General features: G+C 36.1%; 1 protein-coding gene across 1 annotated transcript in view; it reads left to right on the forward strand.

Moving 5' to 3' along the window:
• LOC107044017 (RNA polymerase II elongation factor Ell) overlaps positions 1-25485 on the forward strand; it is a 135326-nt gene that overhangs the window by 38997 nt on the left and 70844 nt on the right. Inside the window, exon 2 of the mRNA XM_015265746.1 lies at positions 12016-12063. Coding sequence (XP_015121232.1) covers positions 12016-12063 — 48 coding nt within the window. The remainder of the gene's footprint in view (positions 1-12015; positions 12064-25485) is intronic.

A 25485-nucleotide genomic window follows, 5' to 3' on the forward strand; every position in this document is an offset into this window, starting at 1 on the left:
GTGTCAATATCTATCGATAAAAAAAAAAAAAAAAAAAAAAATTAGCCACTAGTACGCCAACGATCACTATGTGAAAACAAATCGGGGCTGTTTGCAACTCTAGGAGGCTCTATAGAGGCGAGCGTGTGTGTACACGTATTCAGTGGCGCTACATCGGAGCTGCGCAATAGTAGAGTACCAGCAATCCGAAATATTATTTCCGTAATATTCGTTCTGTGATAAAAAAAAACAAACCAATGGAATGGCTTTAAATGGAATTAACATGCTTAATTAACTTATTGAATGACTGTTTAAAAAAGTAGTGGGATTGCTTGGATCCACGCTTCCCTTCTCACCAGAGCGCATCCGAGTGTTGTTATTATTCTTTCTTTCCAATATTTATTGACATTGCTCACTTTTCCTCCAAATTTAAGGATCACTGGGCCACTGTTTTTTGGACAGATCTAAGGTCTGCTTTTTTCATCTTCAATATGATTTTTTGAGTGAACAATTATTATTTCTCGAATGATTCAACTTCCACCATTTGCTATTATTTAATTGAATATTCACTTATTTGGAGGCCAATTTTGAACAAACAAAAATGATAAAAAAAGCTGGATATTTTCAAAAAAAATCATAACCCCCTCAATTATCAATATTCCTCAAATTTTTTTTGTCTGCTAGGCATTTTTGTCGACTAGCGATCTTTTCAGAAAGAAAAATGAGACGAAAATCCCCAGCATCCACTTTTTTGATCGGTCAATTTGGCGTGGATTTGTTCGTATGTCAGTGATAAATTAGTACATTTTGTCATAAGACCGTGAAGCGCGGTCGAATATACCTACGAGTGTAAAGTTTGTCGTACGATCCGACGGTAAGTGCGGCACTCCACAAGAGTATGAGCCTGCGTGTAACGACCGACCCATGGAGAGTGGAGAACAGGAGGCCCAACTTATATAGGCGATAAGCCGGAAATAGTATGTTTCGTCATTAGGCCGAAATATACTATTTTGTCATGACGGCCGCAGGCGGAGAATCACGGACGCGGAGCGTCCGTGAAACGCTGCCTTACGGCCGGAATGACAAAAAAAATTTTTCTGGCGAATATGGGTTTGTAGCCCGAGCCGAAGGTGAGGGTTGCAATCATATGGGCTAGAAAAGTTTTTTTAGGCCGTATGTCGAATGATATTTTTTGTCATCCCGGCTGTAGGCAGCAATTTACGAACGCGTAGCGTTCGTAAAGCGTTGCCTTACGGCCGGAATGACGGAAATGATACGGGCTGTCAGTTTGCGTCGCTAGCTACGAATATGGAATGCAGGTGTTGCTTCGGTTCTAAAGGCCACCATACACGGACGTACGGGGTTCGCGGACCAGCCGAAATTGAGCCTCCCAGAGACCAAGTTCGCCTGTGTGTGGAGAGGTCATGGACCAGGTTCGGCAGACCGGGTCCGTGGTGCGTGGTCTTTCAAGGCGGCTTGAAAACCGGGTCCGTCGCGTACCAAAATTACCCTCAAGTTCGTCCGTGTATGGTAACAACGGACCCGGTACACGGACCGGGAGCATTTGAGCATGCGCTATCCCCAAAGAAAAATGAATAGAATCTATTTTCCTTTAATAATATTCTTGTTTTAATAATAAAGTAATATTAAATAATTCGTCAAATATATTTATCATTCCCCTTGACCCAAATTATGAATTTATTGATTAGAAATTGAATCATTTTGCACGCGACAAAGAGTAATTCCTAATTTCTGTGGAATAGATCTTCGATTGGATTCTTATAGAGAATTCATCCAGAATAAGCGAATTATTTGTTTCACCTGAATAAGATATTTCCATTGAAATACATATATGAAATTATCTATTTACAGTGAGAATATTGTTGAAATGCATACTAAATATTAAAAGGAAGACTTTTATTTCGTTTTTCATCATTTTTCAAGTAAAAACAAAAACATTTGATGATCGGAATACTCTTAATCGAAGAGATTCACCGCGGAATTGTTTACAATTATATGAAGGTTTCAATATCGCAGACATTCTGGTCGTTCCGTGTGTGGGAGTGTACAGACCACAGACCGTGTCCGCACGGACCGGGTCTGCGTACGCCGTGCGCCTGGGTATGGTGGCCTTTATACTATCCTCACCACGATCTGAACGTGTCTTCGGGCTGATTCTCCGCGTTCTTGCCCTCAAATATTTGGGCGGTTGTTAATTTTATTGTCACAAGAATTCAATGCAATGTTTTTATGATGTTGATTCCGAAGACAAAATATTAATTGTTTTCAACCACATTACCACAATACAAGGACTGTGTTTTCATTTCCCGGTTGCAAATCGGGAAGTGCAAGTGATAAAACAAACAATAAATAACATGGAGTGCGAAATAAAGAAATGTTTCAATTCCCACAGACCGTTAAAATTTTGATAAATTAATTCGATTAAATTAAATCCAGCAATTTGCAATTTTAATGCAATTATTCCCTTAAGATCGACACAAACTCCTGTACTTGACAAAACTGGGAAGAAATTAAATCGTAAAGCCGAAGATACAGAAGTCCTCTGTGAGCTGCATTCCCGTATAGAAATCTTTCCGCTCAATCCCCGCTTGCTATATCGTCAAGCCGAGTTAGAGCGGTCGGTGAGAGTGCGTGAGCGGAGTTTCAGCCGCATCTCCGCTTGAATTTGTACACGGGTTTTTCACCCGGAGATATATTAAGGACTCATGATGTCAACTCGACGTCGACTTAAATCAGTACCTTTTTTTTGGTGTATTTGAAGAATTTTCCCTCAAAATTTCACATTTTTTGTACATTGTCGACTGTTCCCATTTAACTAAGGACCCGAGTGGAAATTGCTTCAGGCCCACCCGAAGCACGATCAGAACTTCATCAGGTTTTTGTAAGGTTCGACTGATCCGGTGATTCCTGATGAGAATCTGACCAAGTTCTGATTCAGCAGATCGGATCCGAAAAACTACAGGCGGGTTCAGATCAAGTTCTGATCAGGTAGACATGATCAGATGATGCCTGATGAGAACCTGAACAAGTTTTGATCCAGTAGATCGGATCCGAAAAACTGCAGGATAATTCAGATCAAGTTCTGATCAGGTAGGCATTATCTCACCCTGAGGTCGGCTGCCTGACCGCAATTTGATCAAATTCGGATTTGATGTCTTTGATCGGCATTTGAATGGGGTTAATTGAAGAAAAAATGATCAGATTCAGATCCGGTCCATCGGACATTAATTTTAATAAGTTTTTCGGATAATTTATTTAACTATTATTATACTATTTGAATGAAGTTTTATCAACCATTATCAATAACTATTATCAATCTTTAAAAAGGATCATTATACTATAATTAAAATAAATTAAATTAATTTAATTTAATGAATTTAATTTAATTAATCAGTTTAATTAACAGCCAGCCCTTCTCAAATGTACAGAAGGGAGGGCTGATGATGTCGTAAATACGTATTAGAGGAGTATCAAACTTACACGCAAATGATCTTGAGAAAAAAATGACCAAATGTCTATTTATTTATTAGTGTTATTGTTATTATCATTATTATTATTCATTAATGAAATAAATAAAAAATCAATTGAATATATTTTATCTCTGAGAATACACATGCACATCCGCGAGATCAGGAATAATCGTAAATTCAACGAATACCCCGATACAAATTATATAGGCAATGTACACACTGATAGAACGGTTTAGTCGAACCAAACGAGACTTTTCAACTACTACCACGATTCGTTAACTATTAACGAATGGCGGTAACAGTTAAGAAGCCTCGTTTGGTGTAACTGAATCGTTCTACCTTTTCTATCAGTGCAGTTTACTCAATAGTAAAAGTGCGATAGCGTAGTGGTTAGGGCCTAGGATTAGCAATCATAGGGTCCCCGGGTTGATCCCCAGTCTCGGTAAAAAATAATAAGCTTTTTTAGAGGTAATAACAGTAAAGACTCATTAAGAGAGGCGGCCTACGGTGAAAAAATTGAATTATCTTTTGTTTTGGATTGACAATCATTGATAATTTCTATTGATACTGACAGACAGGTCATCCGGTTTTCATACAGTTGACTTGATTAATTTCGGATCCATGCGTCCTGATCAAATCCGGATTGGTCAGCGGCGTAACATGTCTGATCAATACCTGATCAGTGGTCAGTTCTAACCTGATCCAAACTTGATCAAGACCTGACCGGAATTTCCACTCGGGGAAGTACCTTAATTAACCCTCTCAGGTGAAGTAGCACCGTCGCAGCGGCAAGCAGCAGCGCCGCTGATATGGGTCCTTGCTCATTTTCACGAAAGTTCACATAAGAATGCGTCCTTCGCCCGCCGCTATGCCACTTTCGAAATGTTAGTGCCTCCGTCATGACAGTTTCCATTGCATGCTTTTTTTTGGCTGTCAAAGCGGAATACCAGAGTCCCCATTTGAACGTCTTATTACGCTTTTTACTGCGCTTTTTGACTTATAACTTTTTAACTTTCAACTTGTTGGAGGGTTAACTCGGTAAACGTCAAAGGGTGAAGTCTTAAAATTAGAAATCAGTGATTATTTTTTTATAGGAGTATTTCTCATGAGATTTCATTTTTTTATGATACATATCAGTAGTGAAGTGGTAAACGGAGATAAGTCGACTTATCTCCCAGTTGAGTTTTTGAGGAATATTTCCGAATCTACGGGAGACAGCGAAATTCTCGTAATTACAATTGATGTAGCACTCAATCGGGTTCACGAAAAAGGTTATAACAAAAATTTGCTATCTCCCTTAGATTCCGAGATATTGATTGAAAACTGGCCAATAGTCAAAACTGACTTATCCTTTTACCACTTCGCTACTGATATGATCATCGACACGGAAAAAAAATATCCTCGAATCGGGTATATAATATTCCAAAATTAGGAATATCTGTATTCCGAAATTCAGGATATTTTATTCTCGATTCCCGACTAATACATTGACACGCATTCACACAGCGCAATTCAAGACGAAGTATTGTACCATCGTTGAAGCTCCCCTTCCTCCCTCGAGATTAGCGCTGTCCTGAAACCAAGTGATTATTGCCCGATCTCACTCAAATTCGGACGGCGCATCGTACATGCCAGCCCTTATAGATGCCATGTATTTTAATGCGCGGAAGTCCCCGGAATATTACTCCGGAATTGAAGATAAAATATTTCGGAATAATATTCCGGATTTCAGTATATTATTTCAGATTTCGGAATATTCAAAGAAACGGGTCTCCCAGTTTCCCACCGGGCCCTCTCCCAACTATGCTACCGGCAACTATGGAAATCTTCTCTCCAATTTCGCTAGACAACACCGCTTAACCACCTTTAAGCATTAAATCAATTCAAAGAGAATTAAAATTTAATAGTCATTAAAAAAAATCGAATTCAAATACCCGGCTATAATATTCCGGATTTCGGTATATTATTTCAGATTCCGGAATATTATATACCCAATTCGAGGATTTTTTTTCCGTGGACAGTGACGAACGGTCTTACTCCGGTCCTTTTTATAGGTTCATTCAAATTGATGACAAAAGAGATATGGCAATCTAAACACATTGAAACAAATATGTATAAACAATTGCATAATTTGTTCAAGTGATGCTCGGCTGATAATAAACGCGGACATTGGGCCGACATCGGCGGCGTCTAATAGCACGAGGTGAACCACCATCTTTGGACAGATGGTCGGCCGAAGCCCGCTGCCGATTATCTGGCATATCAGTGGTGATTTTTGCTCAATGTTTGGCCATTTTGTCTCGGGAGGACTAAAAATTGTATATTGATTTCACCGTAAAGGAATGCATGAAAAATCTTCCTTTCTTTAATCAAGTTAGTTCAAGTTGTAACATAACCTTTCATCAAGACATTCACTTAGAAATCCTTCCAACTGTTACCACAACTCCAAGAACACTGTTAAAAAAAATGAAATTCCATAGACAGTTGAATACTATTTTTCAGGACAGTGATATTGAATGCGATTTAGGGGAAAAAATCATGAAATTTCAGTAGTCGCTGAAAATCAGTAAAATTCCAGAATTTGAAGCAGCACAAAGACGACAATTCCTGAATTCATTTGAATTTTCAATCTAATATGAATATTCAGTGCCAAATTACACTAAATTTTCAGTGAAATCTGAAATTTCATGATGTTGTTCCCCCCTAAATCACATTCAGTGTCACTGTCCTGAAAATTTAAGAATATATTTACCGGAATTTTCTGGTTTTCTATTCATTTTCAGCGAAAAATGGAACTGAAAGTTACAGTTCCCTTTGATTTCTCCCCAAAATTCTGAATTTTCAATTATAAAATTCCTTGAAATTTCAGTAGCAATTGAATTCGATAAAAATTTCCAAAAAGTGTACCGAAAACTTCAGACAAAAATGTTTCACAGTGAAGCCTTTATTTATTCCATCGAGATTAAGCTCGGTCAAAGCATACCTTTGTTCGCCTACAATATTGTCCAAATATGTTGAATCACAAAAATAGTATATTACGTTACAAGTGTGAAAAAGAGGGAATGTTAATACGCGTGGGGTAATGTTTTTAGGGAGAGTCGTAGGACACGCGCAGCCGAGCGATAGACGAGACGAGACAAGCCGAGGGGGCACGAGTCGAGCCCCCTCGGCTTGTTATGTTAATTCACTTTATTCATAAATAAATACAAGATCCGACCTGGATTTCTCAGGCAATAACTTGGTTTTCACAAGGATTTCATGAAGCATTCCCTCGTCATCCTTCATGTTAGTCAAAAAATCAATCCCACAATAGGATGACTTTTCCAAACACTTATTTCAAAAAATAGTAAACGTTACACGTGTGAAAAAGGGGGAACATTAAACTCGTGCGTTAATATTTTTAGGGAGAGTCGTAGGACATGCGCAGCCGAGCGATATACGAGACGAGACAAGCCTTCGGCTCGACTCGTGCCCCCTTGGCTTGTCTCGTCTCGTCTATCGCTCGGCTGCGCATGTCCTACGACACTCCCTAAAAATATTAATCCACGAGTTTAACGTTCCCCCTTTTTCACACGTGTAACGTTTACTATTTTTTGAAATAAGTGTTTGAAAAAGTCATCCTATTGTGGGATTGATGTTTTGACTAACATGAAGGATGACGAGGGAATGCTTCATGAAATCCTTGTGAAATCCAACTTATTGCCTAAGAAATCCAGGTCGAATCTTGTATTTATTTATGAATAATGTGACTTACATAGCTGCCTAAGTGTAAACATATCATCATTAATAAAACGTGGAGAAATAAACATTTTTCTTTGTACTCTCTAATGAAAAAGTACAAAAATGGAAATATTTGAATGATTACGTACTCTTAAAAAACTCAAATAGACTCTTCTTTCTCTAAACGAAATTCTCTTGCGGTTAAGCTTTTTCTTTAACATAATAAACATTTTCTTTTTGCACTTAAAAAAAGAGGAACGCAAAAATGGACATTTTTAAATGATCACCTACTCTTAGAAAATTAAATGGACTCTTCTTTTCCTCAACAGTCTTCTCTCATTAGGTTTCCTTTTTAAAATAATAAACATTCCTTTGCACTGAAAGAGAAAAGCAGAATTGAACATCTTTAACTGATTATCTACTCTTAAAAAATCATATAGCCTCTTTTCTTGCCTAACAAACGTTATTTTTTTGGTTACATTTTTTTTCTATACATAAAGAAGATTTTCTTGAACACTCAGAAAAAATAAAAACAAAAACAAAAACAAATTATGCAATTGATGCGCAATTGGTGCTTTCAAAAAATGAGATGAGCGTATTCTTTAGCACTTGCAGAAGAAAAACGAAACAAAAATTTGTTCTATATCATTAGTGTGGTCTTCGAAAATCAAATAGACTTTTCTCTCATAAGTAACCAAGTCTAGCTTTACAGCTACGTTTAGGAATTCTCCTTTTTTGAAATGTGGAAGGTGATATTTGTGCAATTGCTGAGTTTCCAGTTGAATTCTTGACCAACGGTCTGATTCTCAATTGGTATGGCGTTCTCCTTGTTAGATACTGATCCTGCTGAGATCCATGAATGATCGATTTTCGGAGTTAAAGCCAGCAGTGGTCTTCGTGGAAGATGTTTTGGTTAATAATCCAACTGAACTCGATCCAAAGCTAGAACCAGCTGTGTCCTTCGTGGTAGATGCCTTTGGCAATGATGCAGCTGATCCTGATGCAGAACTAGGGCCAGGCAGGCTTATTGTACTTGTGATGTTGTCACAGATTTTTTCTTTGCTTGATTTTGAGTGGGTAACGTACCCGTTGGCTGCAATCTCGCTTTTCCATCCACCAAGCCTCTTTAAATCCTCCATAGTACCACCACCCTCAACAAACAACGATGCTGCAGTGTGACGAATGGTGTGACTAGTGTAACGTTCAGGCTTCGGTAGTCCCAAGAACTTAGCAATAGTGTTTGGCACATTTCCCATTTTGTTGTCAACATCTTTTGGACGAAGACGAGCGTAGCGTCGTACAATTTGGTAGAACCCGCCTTTAATTGTGGAGTACCTGGCTTCTCCATTCTTTGACTTTGGGGTCTTGACAATAATCATAGGATTCTTCTGCTGTCGGTCTGTATCAGAGTAGAAGAGTTCCATGTCGACCGTTCTCATGTTTACCAACTCCTCTCTTCTGGAAGCTGCCAGAAGACCAATTGCTAGTGCAGCCTGAAAGAACGGGTGTAAAATAAATGGGAAAAAAAATTTAACGCCAAATAATTCTGCACAAAAAATTCCGTAGAAAAACCTAGTGGATTCGATAGGAAATCCTACTGGATTTCTGTTGAAAATTTTATTGGTTTTTGGCTGATTCCATTGAAAAATTATGTAGCCTTACTGCGCGTTTTTGTAGAGAAAACTGTCCAATAGCAACGATTTTATGAAAAAAATCGGTAGTATTTCATCTTTCTGTACAATATTTTCTTTTGAGATATTTTCTATAAGAATTCTTCAACATAAATTTTCAAAGTTCTTTCCTCAAAAATCAAACAAAAAATTTTGAAAATTTGCGCCGTGAAATTTCTATAAAAAATATCTCCATAGAATGAGTTGTATAGAAAAATCAAAGTTTATTGATTTTTTAAATAAAATATTTCCTTTTAAAATTCCTATTGAAAAAAAATGTGCAGAGAAGCTGCGAAATTTTTCAGTAAAGTTGCCCGAAGATGAATAGAAAGTTTGATAAAATTTTCGAGCAAATTTGCAAGATTTTTCTAGAAAATATATTTGTGCATGGTAAATTACATCATTAGGTCAACAAATCTGAACCGAAGCGAGGTTAGAATCGCGATTCATCGACCCTAGTGACAAAAATTCATTTGCAATATATTTAACAATAATAAAGACTTACCTTCTCAAACAAGTACTGTGAATCATTTGCATTCAGCAAAAAGTCTTCCACCTGGAGTCCAGTGAAGGCAGGAGCCTTCTTGGGCTCATAGCCTTTGGACTGCTTCTTCAAAAATGCTGTCAGTTCACTGTAGCTCCCAATATCGACCCCGTGATGTAGTTTGAGGGTGCTTTTTAGTTTGCTGTGCTCACTCCACAAGGTTGATGGGGCACGGATCTCGGATAATTCAGTGAAATATGACAGCAGCACACGAGCAGAAGTCAATGTGGTCTTATTATGATTTTTCCATTTCAGAAAATTGTCGCAGCTCTTTGTGTAGAGCCCCCCTGATTTTGCTGGCAGAAAATTCCTTCGTGCTTAAGCGTATTTTTCTTGCAACTCAGGAGTAGTTGGAGGATTCGCATACTGCGAATCAGAAAGTCCATCTTCTGACATGTCGTTGCGTTTTTTTAACCGTTAATTCACTTTTTTTTGCAAATACTTTTGATTTACGGATGAGAGGCGACCGACTAACGTGTAATGGCTGCCGTATGGCTGATTTAATTCAGTCAAGACGAGTAGACCGATGTTTTTAGCGGCGCACATAGTTACAGGAATAACGATACTGGATTGGTCGAAAACGTACCGACTGGTGCCATCTTTCAAACGGTGACATAGAAGTGAACCCTAAACTTGTAACTATAAAGTCAGCTGTTGTAAACGAAAAGTGAATCCCGTGAACGAAAAGTAAATCCCGTAAACGAAAAGTGAATCCCGTAAACGAAAAGTTACTTTTCGTTTACAACTTTAAAAGTGACGAAAAGGGACTTTTCCAAACACGTGTTTCAAAATAGTATATTTCGTAACGAGTGCAAAATAGTATATTTCGTAACGAGTGCAAAAAAGTGTTTTTCGGCGAGTGGGAGGTTTATATCACGAGCCGAAGGCGAGTGATATAATTCCACGAGTTAAAAAACATTTTTTCACGAGTTACGAACTAGTATATTTCGATACGAGTGAGACAGAATTTTCACGAGTGTGAAGTTGGCGGCCCGAGGCGAAGCCGAGGACTGCCAATCACACGAGCTGAAAATTCCTGTCTCACATGTGTCGAACAATAGTTTTTGACAGTGATGTTACGTTCAGCGAGTGGCGAACTGTGCCTTTTTTCGTTTACTAGTAAACGAAAAGACTTTTCGTTTACGAGTAAACGAAAAGGCACTTTTCGACACGAGGTGAATGTAGCAGCAGTGTCAAAAAATATTTTTCATCACAATGTGGCGGAAATTGGACTTTTAGGCACGCGGAGCGTGCCGAAAAGTTCACTTTTCGTCACAGCGTGATGAAAATACTATTATTCCCGCATTATCTGACAGTGCGAATGAAATATGTATAACTATGTATATTTGGCACCCACCAAGATTTCCTTGGTAGGCTTCCAAGCGTGAAACTTGAAAACGATTGCTTATCGTACAAATGATTCGATGACTCGACGGCACAGAACGAAGTTTTATTATTTTATCGCAGAGGAAATATAAATAAACGGTACATGAGTTCAAATTTTTTCAACGTCCATTTTGCATTTTTCCATCAATTTCGCATGTGACATTTGATGAGAAAAAGCATTTCCGAAATATATATAGTAAGCATTATGACCAGATTATCAAAACTTTTGTCAACAAGATTTTTATACTTTAACAGTGTCAAAGATTAAAGTAGTTTTCAAACGATAATCTTGAAGATATTGGACATTAGAAATTATTTTTCGTCTTAATTTTTACAAAAATATCTAATTTTTTCTTCACGTGATTTAATATATCGAGGCTTTGCGTCTTGATCTGCAATGAACTATCGATTGGAATTCGATGGAAAAATCATTGAAGAGTGAAGGGGGTTGCAGTAGGTATGGGTAGACAGAGTATACAGAAATTGGAGTTTGCTGTGTTGAGAGAAAGTGAACCAGTTGGCGGCGTTGCCGAATTCGTTGGCAACTTATAACATGTATATATAAAGTACACAAACCGGCAACCTCGTTCAAGCTGATTATTTTTTCGTGACGTTGCAACTGGTTAGCGACTTGGAATTATGTTTTCCAAATGTTTATTCAAATCCGCTTCAGTTGATAACCTTGATTCTTCATTATTCCTGTGAAACCATATTGTTAAAACATGTATACTAAATAGTATTCAAAAAATTTTCTTGAAAAATGAAAAACTATTTCAGTTGATTCATTTAAATGAGACAATTTTTAAGATTTATTATTTCTGTTTCAAACAATGAACACAAATTTGGCACTTTGATTTACTGGTCAGGTTTCAATTTTTTATGGTGTTACATCAATACCATTTATGTAACAAACAGAAACGTGGTAAATTTCTTGCGTACTTCAATCATTTTCTTTATTTTCATAAGTGAGATTGACAATTATACGATAGTCTCATCTTCGAACTTCCTTGTCGTATCAGTTCTTGCGTCATTTAATTGACGTATTCAATTATAACATCTGGAATTTCACTCTTTTTCTCCATGTACGAGAATATTATCTCTATTGTGTACAAACTGTATGTTATCTTCAACATTCCCGAATTGTTCCAACGCAATTTGAAAGGCAATCGCACGTGACGGTAATTCTGTTCTTCGATTTTTTATAAATGTTTTTTCTTTTTTTCAGAATAAAACCAGTCAGAATCCTACGATACAATTCTCAGGAAACGAAGGGGTAAGTGAAATGAATTTCATCATGAGAATATGTATTGCTTATAGGGTGGAAACAGGTAATACCGGTCATTGTAATGTTTGGAGAACGGATGATGGTTTTTTTGCAATAATTTCGGGGAATCAATATAATCCTCAATATAAATTTCATCAAGTTGAAATATCAGTTTCACGTGATGAATTTGTCTGAGAATCATTAGGTGAACCTGATGGGGACATAATCGAGAGCGCTAGACAGCCAGTTGATAAACGAATCATGGGATTCCACTGACAAAGACTCAATGAAGTTTCCCACGACTAGGTTAGCTAAAAAAAATTAAGTTGCGTGACTTAAAAAATAATAAAATCAGTACATAGAATTCACTAATAATTGATAAATAAAATGGAGTCGATAAGAAGCGGGGAAAAATCAAAAAATGAAAATTGAATATCCCTGATGAAAAAGTTTTAAGTGAACTACCTGACTTAACAAGACTGCCTGAACTGCCTGACTTAACAAGAAAAAACTAAAAATTGATTACTAAGTTAGGAGAACATGGACCATCTGTCGACAATTAGAAAGACACTCATAAAATCATGAACGTTCCGGTATCTCGCCGGAATTTCTCGACTTTAATTTTTTTAGATTCAATTTTTTTCTATTCTCCTCTTTTTAAATAACTTGATTCAGAATTTTTAAAAATAATTATTGTCCTTGCAGAAATCCAGAAGTAGATTTTGTTTCGTAGTAATGAGAGTCTGGTTTAGCTTCATCCATGAAAGTTAATCCCAACATGAGTAGCAATACACTTTTTTACCCTCAGAATTGTTGTATTCAGTTTTACCATCTGGATGAATCATGTTTTCGTTTCTAATTTACAAGAAATGAGGATTATTGATCTCCTAACCGTTATGTTAGAGACAATCCTCAGTACCTTAGCTTTCTTCTACATCTCATTTCTTGTACATCTCATTCTACTTTACAAAAAAAAATTATTAAAAATTTCTCTATTTCCTTTAGATTTCGCGATATTTTTTAAAAACGAATTTTTTAGGAGGACAAAATTTTGTTTTCCTCGGCATTCTATCTCTGAGTGTAAATATATATAGGAAGATCTTTGAAGTTCATCCCTCATAATTCGAAAAAATTCATTAAGGTGTTTTGACTCTGGATATGGGGGNGGGGGGGGGGGGGGGAGACGGAAGTCCTACTGCTCTCGACTGCTGCTTCAATCGCTGAACACAAATAATAAAACATTTCAAATAAATTTCTCCATTATAATATTGACGTTTTTTGTTTCGATTTTCTTGTCGATCTGTTCGATCAGTTACGCGTATTGTATTATTTTCCCAAAATTTATCTATATCTATGGAAATTATAAAAAAACGCATAGATGAAGTGGCAATTTCGCACGAAGTGACCATTTAATTTTTGCAGACTGTGCGGTCTATAACCTATGGATTGCCCATATTGAATCTATTGGCAGTTATAAAAACATTAAAAAGCGATCGTTTGTCTCCAGTTAAAAAAACTAAAAGTGGAAATGATAAATTAGTAACAGACGAAGTGTATAATTCACGTACGCCAACGATTAGCTCATGCCGGAATAACGCTGAGCAGATTAATTAAGACATGTGGAGAGGACCGAGAAGATAAAGTGATAAAGACACTAAAACACACTGTTGATGAAAAACCGACCGTCGTGAAACTGATGAAACATCCATTAGCTAACGTAGATTGTCTAGAGTGGCAAACAGTCAATTAGAAAAAATTATTACTACAATAGTAGAATTTTTTGTTTGCTATTCGTCAAGTGTTATAAGAGTCATTGGTTACCATAATATGTCGAATATTTCTTATTCGTTCGCTATTAATGATTAACGAGTTTTATTGATGTGATAAGTGGATCTGTTAGTAAATGATAACCTTTTTCAATCATCATTAACCTTGGACCAAATCGAAATTAATACAAGTATTGAAAAATAGTGGATTTCAATTAGTTATTTAAGAAAAGTCAATATTCTCTCCGCAAGATTTACACCAAATGACTAGAAAATTTGTACCGACGTGTGAATTTCACGGCACTGAGGTCGAGAGCGCCATTGCTATATCTCATGATGAAATGAATGAAAAATGGCCGCAATCAACACTTCGGTGCTTTATTATTTTTCAATATTTCTCCGTTTAAAGATCTACAACATTGTTGAAAGTGTCATCAAAGTGAAATCAATAGTTATTTTTCATCACACTGTCCGTAAAAGGCCGTTTACGGACATTGTAAGAAAAAATTATGTCCATCACTCGGCCGACAATAGCTAGACTGTTGAAAATTTTCGTCTGAATTTTCCGTACCAAATTCCGGAAATTTTTATCGTGTCCAAGTTCCACTGAAATTTCAGGAAATCTTGTTCAAGTAATCTGGAAATCAATAAAATACTTGATTTTTCAATTCCATTCTTCTGTGAAAATTCAGAAACATTAGGAAAATTTGGGGAAAATTCATGTACTTTTGTCTCTGAATATTCATGTTCCACTAAAAATTCAATCAACTTGTGAAATTTCCATCTCACTCCCGCTGAAAACTCATGAATTTCTGTAAATTCTACTTAAAACTTGAAATTTCATAACCATTTTTTCACTCTCATGAGATTTACTATAATATCTTCCATGAAATTTCAAAAAATTTCTAATAGTGCATGGAATTACTAGTGGAAAATGAAGCTAATGCTTTATTTTCTTAATTGGAAACGAACAATGAAGCACTAGCACCATCTCAAAAGTTCCTTGACACTAATGAATCCTATTTTTACTATGTGCGTCAGACGAAGGGTATGATTCTAGAACTCATAGCAAAGGTGGCGAAATTTATAGGAGGACCACATGAATTGATAATGAAATACAAGACCTTATAGTTTTCCTTTTCACATCATCTGTACATGTAATATTCCTCACCATATACCTATTCTCGATGGTACAAATGTTTTCTGACGTTTGTAGAATGATTCACATTTGATTCGACTATTTTTTCTATTTCATTTAAATCATGCACGGACCACTACATAATTTAGTTCATGCGACAATTATTATTCGACTATTAGTTCAATCTCATTCTGCTTCATAATTGAGTCTGCGGAGTCTAAATTGAATATTTGATCTTATAAGAGTGGTATTTTGTGGTTATAAAAAATATTTTTCATTAGGCCCGAAAACCGCGATCTAACCGAGCGAAGCGACATATATTTTATATCGAGATGATATAAAATATCATATATCACACGGCGATAAAAGCATTATCTGGTGAATCTGATTAAACTCGCATTCGCCAGATAATACTTTTATCGCCTTATGGCATAAGATACTACACTTTGTTCTGGGGAAAACCTTTAAAAATAAGGGAATTTTTAACGGATTTTCCTCCGGGCACCCTCTCAAAAGTACTTCACCTTCGGCGGCTGTGTTAAGAGTGAAAATTTTACAACTCACTCTCCCGATTTTCAATATTTCGGAATTCGTCTTTCGTTAATTAAAGTCAGTCCATCGGAAAAAGTGAGAGTTCCTCCACGACGATCGTCAGGCTTTTATTGTACGGATACGATCTTCGAAAGCATGCGCCCAACACTCGGAGTTGTTATTCATCTCTCTCACTCTCTCTGTACTCCTGTTTTATATCGCCTGCATCGCTGGCTCCCTCTCCTCGATTTGGTTGTCTGTCTCCCTCTCTCCTGCACTTCTCTCTTTTTGCCACCTGATGGTGAAGGCGATCGAGGTCGCCTGACAAGGTTACACCATTTTCACCATGTTCCTATACAGTTTTTTTTCCACTGCATATAAGTAGACTTGTATCAGGTTATAATACCGCTTGTCCTCAATTTTTTCACGAAAGTCATAGATTATATACTTCTAAGAATTCCCAATTCGGTAATTATTTCATTGCAATATCTGAATTCTTAAATTAAAACTAGATTGGTTACCTCATGAGGGAAATGCCATACAAATATTTAATCTTTTAATGAAAAAGATTTATACAAAATATTTCCGAAACCGAACCGCTCGGCCGGTTGCGCCTATGCAAAATACCAACCTTCAGTATTGTAAGAACTATAATCATATCAAAATTTCAACTTACTATCCCCATTTTTTCTCAAGTTATTGTGCTTACAAGAATGAAAAAATTTAAAAAACGAAAAAACGGGAATATTTCGGAAACATTGTATGAAGGGATATATATTTTTTGATTGATCCAGATAATGGCTGCCGAGGCGAGTATTTTGAAAAAAAATTGAAATCCGTCAAGTAGTTCATGAAATATTTGAAGAAATATATTTACACGAAGGGTTGCATATCTCAGGAACCGCTCAGTCGATTGCGTCCATGCAAAATAGCAACCTTCGGTGTTATAAGAGCTTGAACCATACCAAATTTCAACTTGCCATCTTCTTTTTTACTCAAGTTATCATGCGTACAAAATTTTTCATGAAAAACGGGAAAACGGCAATATCTCCCAACTGTGCATTAGAGAGTTTATATATTTTGATTGACCTACATAGAGGCCATCAAGACGAGTATTTTGAAAAAAAATGAAATCGGTGCAGTAGTTTTTGAGATATTGAGGAAAAATGAAATTTAAACAAAATTTGTTATATCTTCGGAACTACTGGACTGATCGGGCTGAAACAGCGCCCTAAACTTGAGCTGAATAATAGCTACAATGAGTCAAAATTTCATTTAAATGTAATCGAGGTTCTCGACCGTATGTTCTCAAATTATTTAAATTCTTCTAAGCCATGTAATTCTCACTCAAATTTAACGACCGAGCAAATTCTAAATTTAATGCCGGAGCAAACTTATCGGATAGCTAAAGAATATTACTAATAAGAATAATAAAGTTTTGAATGAGTTTTTTGTCCTGATAAGGGCTTCCGAACTGGAACCAAAACGTCGACTGGAATTCTTTTAATTTCAATTTCTTAAATTCTGGATTTTTTTACCACAAGGCCGATAATCCTTTATTGAATCATCTTCACGGTCGAATATTATAATTCCTTGAAAGAACATTACTATTCATATGCAATGTCCGATTTTTTTAATTCTCGTAACATCAACAGGTTTACTTCCTATTTCATAAAAATCATTACCTTTCAACTAGACTTCTGAACAACTTGAAATTTATAAAGAAAACATTTTTTGGTCCTCTCTGATCACACCGTGACATCTTCAAATTTCAACTATACTCGATGGGAAGGATCGTCATCGCTAAGCACGAGTCAATTCACCTCACTTCCTCGGACTTAACTGAAATGGATCTATTCTATAAATTTAATCTCATTCGAACACTTTTCACTTAAATTCAATTCTTGGATTCGATTTTCACCATTCTGACTATCGAAGAATTTCAAAGGAAGAGGGCATTTTTACTGCAGTGAAACATGTTTAAACTGAAATGTAATTTGTGAAATGAAATTTTTTATTAATAAGATTCTTACCTCAATGAAGTTGCCGAGCCAGGTTTGTAATTACGAGGGTTTGAGTGGCGGTTAATAATGTGCTTTTTTTGTAATGAAAAAAATTTGTTGCTCAACTGCGCTTTTCAAAAATGGCATCTGACGGTTCAGGGTCAATTATTCATGTGAAAAATCGTGAGTCCAAGAGATTCAGTGCGCAACGAGATTCGTGATGTATGTGTTATTCGAATCAGGTCGCTTCTTAATTATCTACCCATTTAGAAGAACGTTAATGAGAATTTTGACTATAGACCCGATTGAGATGTACTTGATCATGAGCCAATTTCTCACTTTGACGATTCACTGATTACGTGTCGCACATGAAAGTACGTAAATCGATCAGGTACCCACATTATAATTTATTCCTGGAGGAGCCATGTGCCCAAATTAATTACTCCATTCCGTAGCATTATGGATTATCCTAATATCAACGAAATACTATTGCATTTTCCTTCGACTTTTAGCGACTCACTTTACATATATAAAACGAGGACAACGGTCGAACATGGCTCAGTCGACGGTAGTCAAGATAACGTGACGGTGATGAGACAAACCTGTTTCATTGGGTAGTTTATACGTGATTGTGTTTTTGTGTCTGTTTTCAACGTTTACTCCACTTCACATTGGAACTAACCGAACCCCAATGTTCACATTGTTGCCTTTCACTCCTACTCACTCTTACAGAATCTATCTTATGTCGCGCCGTGCAATAAGTCGAGTTTATCGCACGCTGCGCTTCGCGCAGCCTGCTCAAGACTCGACTTCTGCACGACTTGACATAAAATATTATAGAGCACTCGGTAATAAATTTCGTTTTCAACAAATATGTGTACAGACCTCGCCTTCGGCTCGGCCTGTAAACTACACATTCGTTGAAAACGAAATTTGTGCCCTTGTACTCTAATGTTCTATTATGATTCTGTATATTTTTCAAATTATTGAAACAAACGAATTTGTTCTTTTTAGGTACATAGATATGATTTTTTAATGTCTGCCTTATGCGGTTACAAATGCTAAGACAAAACGTCTCCAATAGAGAACTTGCATGGAGCTCAGTTTTCCCTAATTTCCCGCTTCCCTCATTCTACGTAATCCATGAATAGCTAAACGGAATGAATAACTTTATAATAATTGATTGAAAATCAAACGTTTGTGAAATCTATTACTTCGGTCACGACGTCACAAAGTCTTATAAGTACCCTATAGAAATTTGACCAGGTGTTCAGTCGCAACTCAGGTAATACGCTTGGAGCGAGAGCTCAGGGTGACAGTCCATGGAACAGAATCCACGTGGAAACGCATTCGTATAATCAATAAGACCGCAAGATTTTGCCGCCAATTTTATTTGCTCGACTCTGATTGGTGTACCCGGATGTGCTTCCGTGTGAATTTTGCTCTATGGGCAGTCATGCCACGCCGCGCTATACCAGCTTACAGCCCAACGCTATGCCCCTGTGTAGAAATCACACCGCCTGAGCTTAGGTACGGAGGTGTATCCCAGCTAGAAATACGCCGCTTCGCTCTAGCTTGGATAAACTCCACACTGAGAGAAAAACGAACAAGTTGTCAGACAAGTCTTGTTTGGGTCAACAAAATCGTTAGTTGAAAATTACAACAAAAAAAATAATGGTTTGATTCGAATTTGAAAGTCTTGAACATAAATAATTGCTTTGCTTTCCACGACGACGAAATATTTGGCTCAAGAGGCGGATCATTCATACAAGACGGTGCCTTTTCAGGGTAAAAATGTCTTTTGTAGGAGTAAGTTTATCAAGACATCTTTTGTCCCCAAGTTACAAGATTGCGGTCATATCATTCTTATTATTTCATTTACGATTACGCAAAACGATCACAGACAAAAAATGAATTCTTAAGAATTCATTTTTTGTCTGTGATCGTTTCATATAAAATGCGCATTTGTCAGGAGCTAAATACGTATGGGTGTATTGAATAACGAAGAAGTAGTACTAGAAATTACATTTCTTGCTTGCACAGAGAATACATTTTTTTTTTAAAAACTAAATCTATTTTTGTAATAAAAATTTTCAATATCGGCGCAGACTTCGCATGTTTGGAACAAAAAATCCTTTTTTGATCATTTTTAATAAACGATTTTCTTGGCACAGGTAAGACTTGTTTGAGAACTCTTCAGTTTTTCTCTCAGTGCAGGCGCGTCACATGTACCCGAGTTTGAGCCGCGTCACCCACTCACAGCGTTAGACTGTCGCTCGAAACGACTCCCTGGGCCTTAATTGAATAGCGACTGTTTCACCTCAAGTTCATCCTCAGTTACTCTATCCCAGTACACTTAACCTTAATAATAATTTGACAGGTGCAGAAGGTATCGCAATTCAATCGAACAATTAATCGAATAATTGTGGCCATGTCACCCGTTGGGGGGGGGGGCAAAATGTTTTTTTAACGCTCGAATTCTCACAGTTTCATTGTATGAGCGGGAGACTCGCAAGGGACGACTATACCTGGTCAAGTTTTTTCCTTCAAGTGAGATTCTTCCTTAGCCCTCGGCGAATGCCACACAGAGGGTTATACGTCCCTAAAATTAGCGGAACAAGGTCAAAAAATGTTTTGTTTTGTTGTCAAAATTAAGTGTTTAGTGTTTTAGGGACGTGTTGTTCGTCCCTCGGGAACGGAATGTAAAATAATTCGCTGAAACGTAGGACAAACTTTCTCCAGTCTTTTTCCAATACAACTCACAACATACAGAAAAATAATCATTTGAGAAATGTGAAGAAACCATCTTTGTTACAAATTTTATACGGTATAGGAGAGAATATTTTGCATTTTTCGACGGGCCTACTAATTTTGAAAATATTCCAAGATATATTAGGGACAGGTCGAAAAAATTGTTGCATGTGATATTCCGTGTATCATCAGATACACGTATGCTGAAATAAAAAACAAAATGATATGATGTGTTTGGACATATTAGTTATTCAAAATCTATCATAGATGGAGCATTAATGCTTCATCAATGTCCGGATCACCAAGCGTGTGGAAAAAGGTGACCAGTGTTACCAGTTTGGATTTTTCTAGACGTGTATCAGAAATTTCACCAAAAATTCATTTTATTATTCGTTCATTTATTATTGAAAATACAATCGGAAATGCATTTTTCAAAAAATATCCACGGGGCAATACGAAAACATACATTCCAGGGTTTTTTCTTCGGAAGAGATACTTCAAGTTGTAAATACAGATTGTTTGAGGTTAGAAAAGAGTGAATCAAAGTATGCTATTTTCAATTGTTAATATCGCAACACCAGCACATTACAATTAAATGGATCTTACACGTTTTCGCTCTTGTTCTTTATATTTTAAATTGGGGGTGAGTTCGTCACCTTCGCGCATCGTTAGTTAACATTCTGAAAATTCATAAAATTCTATTCTGCCCCACCCTTCACTCGAAATGACATGACTGAACCGGACCTGACTTCTGAGCGGTAAGTACATAGAACCTTGGCGCGACGTGGCATTGGGTCAACTGGCAAGCCGCAACTGAGCTCTCGTTCCGAGCGCGTTACCTGAGTTGCGGCTGAATCCTCGGTCAAATTTCTACATGGGTTATTTTTTCTTTTGAAGAGATAGTCATTAATTAATTCAATTCAATTCAATATAACAATTGTTTTCGTGTTCTTCGCATATCACCGTAACCTAATTCAGCGTATTTTTTCCCACGAAATTGAAAACATTTCCTACTACCACTCAAAAAAAATACATATTTGCTTTTTCAAATTTGACTATTCACGGACATTTAATCCCACAATTTTCGACAAATAGTAATTTGGTCAGATTTCAAACATAGACAATAACCTCACAAGCTATAATTATCACCGAAGTCCGGATATAGATATGACGAGGAGAAATTAGAATTTTTGGCGAAAGAAAAAAACATATAACATAAAAATGATTATTTGTTTTAAGGTACTTCGTGAGTCTGATTCTGGGGTATAGAGTGGAAAAAATATGGAAATTTTAAAGGTTCATGAGTGAATGGAAATGTTTCCGCTCGGGTTCCTTTTATTTATGACTCATAATTATTCAACCGAAGATTATTTTTATCCTCAATTTTTTTAATGATTTTATTAATAAATTAAAACGATCTAAAGTTGGTGTTACTGTCCTTCAATATGAACCTATACTATACTATATTCGCTTTGCTCCCATTTACTATAGGACCTACATTCGAGCTAACTCTTTGCATTCTAACGATCGCTCACCGTTGTTATGTTACACCATTTTTACTTAGTCTAACGAAAATTCATGATCCTGTAATACATTTTCAATGATTGCTCTAAGTCTGTTTTGTAATAAATTATGAAATTGTAAGAGATAGATTCTTGGAATGTGTTCGATGATGTAAATCGGGTATTTACAGTGCTTGTACATGGTCGATGCTCATACTGGGCAGTAGAAAAGTGACTCTCATAAGACGGTATACAAATTATATTTTTAATCGTTCTTTTTTTCCAAAAAAGTGACAGGTCAATTGGGTTTGGACTCCTTGCGACATATTTCAGACTATTTCAAGAATTTTTTCTCAAAATTTTACATTTGTTGTACATTGTCGATTATTCTCATATAATTGACTGAGCAAGTACCTCAATGATGGATTTCAAAAAATCAGTATAGTATATTGTGTTACAAGTGCGTAAAGAACCACTTTTTCGCACGCACGCGTATCCTATTTTTTGTAATACCTGCCGAGTTCACTGTTCGGAACCGAAGTGGGGGTAAAGTGGTTGCTTTTGAGCACGGTGTGCGTAAAGCGAATTTTGAATGCGTACGCACGAAGCTTTACGCGCGAGAATTCACTTTACGCACGACCTCTGAACTTTACGCACATTGTGCGTAAAACAACCACTTTACACATACTAAATGGTTTCGAAAAGTGAACTTTTGAGGCAGGTATTACAAAAAATAGTCAAATGTTACCGTTTGGTAACATTTGGTATCAAATGATTCGAGTAAACAGACTTTTGAAATCATTATTAATTGAATAAGTTGAATGATAATTTTGAATAATTAAGTGTTTTTCCGACCTCTCGATATGGGGTTTTTTACTCGTGTGCAGTTGGTGAGCCGAACCGAAGGCGAAGCGAACCAACCACACGATTAAAAAAACCCTATAACGACATCCCGGACAACATTTTGACATGAATACGTCTATGTTTTCAACATGAGGGGCATTTAGGGAAAAAGTTCTTATGGTTCCTTATCGGCAGTGGCGCGACCTATCGCAATTCTAGAACATTCTAGAATTTTCTCGCAAATTCCAGATTTTTATAGAAAATTCGAGAAAATTCTCCAGATTTTTTAGAAACCAGCGCCGCCGCGGCCGCAAGCGGCCGCGACGTTGATGCCCATTTATTATGCCTTTGCTTTTTTTGTTTCTTTCGAAAATTAATGATGTATCGTCGTTTTAGTCTATTGAGTGTTAAAGTTAATGAAAACAATGCGTCTCGGTTCATTGCTTGTTCAATTTCAATATTATAATAAGTGATCCACTAATTCTGAGTTTCCTTCCTCATTGAATGAAATTTTAATTACTATTGTAATCAAAATTATATTCAGAGTGCAAAACAACAATTATCAAATTTCTCACAGTCCATAATTTTTTTGTCTTCGCCTCCCTCTTTATTTCCGTTTACAACTTGACAAAAGTATTCAATTATTTTTCCAGAAAAATTATGGGGTCAATTCTGATGTTCTTTCGCTAATTCGAAGTGTTTTCGCTTCATTCATGATTTTTTTCACAATTTTATTCGACGATGTCATAAACTTCAAACTTTCATCATCTAATCATCTGAAATTTTTTCAAATTTTCTATAATCTTTCGAAATTTATATGACTTTTTTTCAAGAAACTTGAAAATTTTTGTGGAATTGTGGAGAAAATCCGAAGAATTACCAAATTATTTCCTCCTTTCGTATTTCAATTAATCAGAGTGCAGTATTCGGGCTTTCATGACTGCTTCGAATCAGTTTTATTTGCGAAATGCCGCCCTTTCCTATCAATTGTTTTCCCATTATTTATTCAACAATCCTCGAATATTTGAGAGATATTGTAAATGCTTTGTAATTTTCAAAAACTCCATAGATTGTCTTTAAGTTCTTCAGAAAACCTCATAATTGTCTTGAATTTTTGGAAAACTCCCGAATTATCTTACATTTGGGGAAAAAATTGACAGTTCTGATTTTTTTGGAAACCTGCAGCCTTCCTCAAAGTTTCTATAATTCATTCCCTATTCACCCCCTTAGAGATGGATTTTGTAACGAGGCTGAAACACGTATTTATTAATTTCTAACAATCTCTTGATGAGTGCTCACATAAAAGATAAAACCTACTCTAAAATTTTCATATTATCAGTTTCAATAGTTTCGACTTTTGATTACTATCTTAGTCAAGCTGAAGGGCTCTCTTACCATATTTATAACACAATTCCGGCTGCAATGTTCATTTTGCCTTTTTTACCGTCGGACTCAGAATTCCTTTCTTCCATTCATTGTTCATAATCATTGTCATTGCAAAAAGCAGTGCGACTGATGAAAATGAGGTGCCTCAATTTATTAACTATGAAATATTTATATTGCAATAAATAATCTGCGCATATGCTAATTCCTCTGCTCACTGAATAAGATTTCAATCATAATTACAATCCAATTTCTACTCGAACATAATTGGAAGAGTAAATTGCCGAAATTCAATGTTTGGTGATACTCTGGTAAAAGTGCTTGCCAACACCGTGATACAATTTTTCAATCAGTTCACTCGGTAATTCAATTAATCTATTGTTCATATCATCAACATAATTCCCCATTTAGAATATTGTCACCGCATGTTTTCAGCACCAAATTTTGGAAATTAAAACGTAAAATGACAATTTGACTTCTGCTTGATTCTTTTTTGTGAATCTGAAATTCATGTTAATGTGTCAGATATTATGAAAATATCATCATTCCTGTTCTCTACTGTTATGGAATATTGAGCCACAGCTGTTCATTCATAACTGAATTTTTTTATTCCTATATTATTATTATTCTTTGTTCAACGTGAAAAAATCTATCATCATTTGCACTGTAGTGCATTCAGATTCTTCTGCACTTCATGTAAAAAATGTCATAATAAACTCATAATTCTAGTTATTGATTCTAATCAACTTTGGAGAAAACCTTAGTAAACGCAACATTAAGAAAGTTGAATCATTCTATTGCCCCCGACCTAAATGATTAGAACAATTATAATTGGTTTATCAATCGAAAATACAGAGTAAGAAATTGGGTGCAGAATATTCACGTTTTAAATGAAAATTCAAGCAACTTTTTATTTTCATACTGTTAAGAAATGTTGAATTCCATTAAATTTTCAGTTAATTTTTAAATTTCATGACTTTCCTTTCTCAAATTAAATTAAATGCCTTGCTCCTAAAAATTACCACTCAACTATCCATGGATTTCAATTTTTTTCAACAGTATAATTGCTAGGAAAAAATGAAGTCGACTTTCTGAAATACACTAATGAAATGATTGGAAAATCACAATTTTCGAAGACCACAATCATTTTTTATATAAATAATCCAATAGCAATCAATGTTTCACTGAAAGAATAATTTTTTTCGTGTAATGGGACCTGAAAAACCCCATCCTCGCCTTCGACTCGGAAGGCAATCTTGCACGTGGAGGACGGTGATCTGTTTTCCAAGGCTCGGGCATGTAATGTACTATTCCTGAATTATAACGAATTCTTCCGTTTTCAGAATTTCACCAAAAATTAATTCCATGTAAAAAAAATCAATATTATTTGATTTTGTGATATAAGTATTGACTTCATTAAACAAACCATCGAATAACCAAAATCGAATGAAAAATTTAAAATTGAATATTTTTAGATTTTCTATTTTTTTTCAATTCATTCTCGACATTCAAGT

Source organism: Diachasma alloeum, unplaced genomic scaffold (assembly GCF_001412515.2).
Source record: "Diachasma alloeum isolate Michigan unplaced genomic scaffold, Dall2.0 Dall_scaffold_00661, whole genome shotgun sequence".
In the NCBI taxonomy this organism is placed as follows: domain Eukaryota; kingdom Metazoa; phylum Arthropoda; class Insecta; order Hymenoptera; family Braconidae; genus Diachasma; species Diachasma alloeum.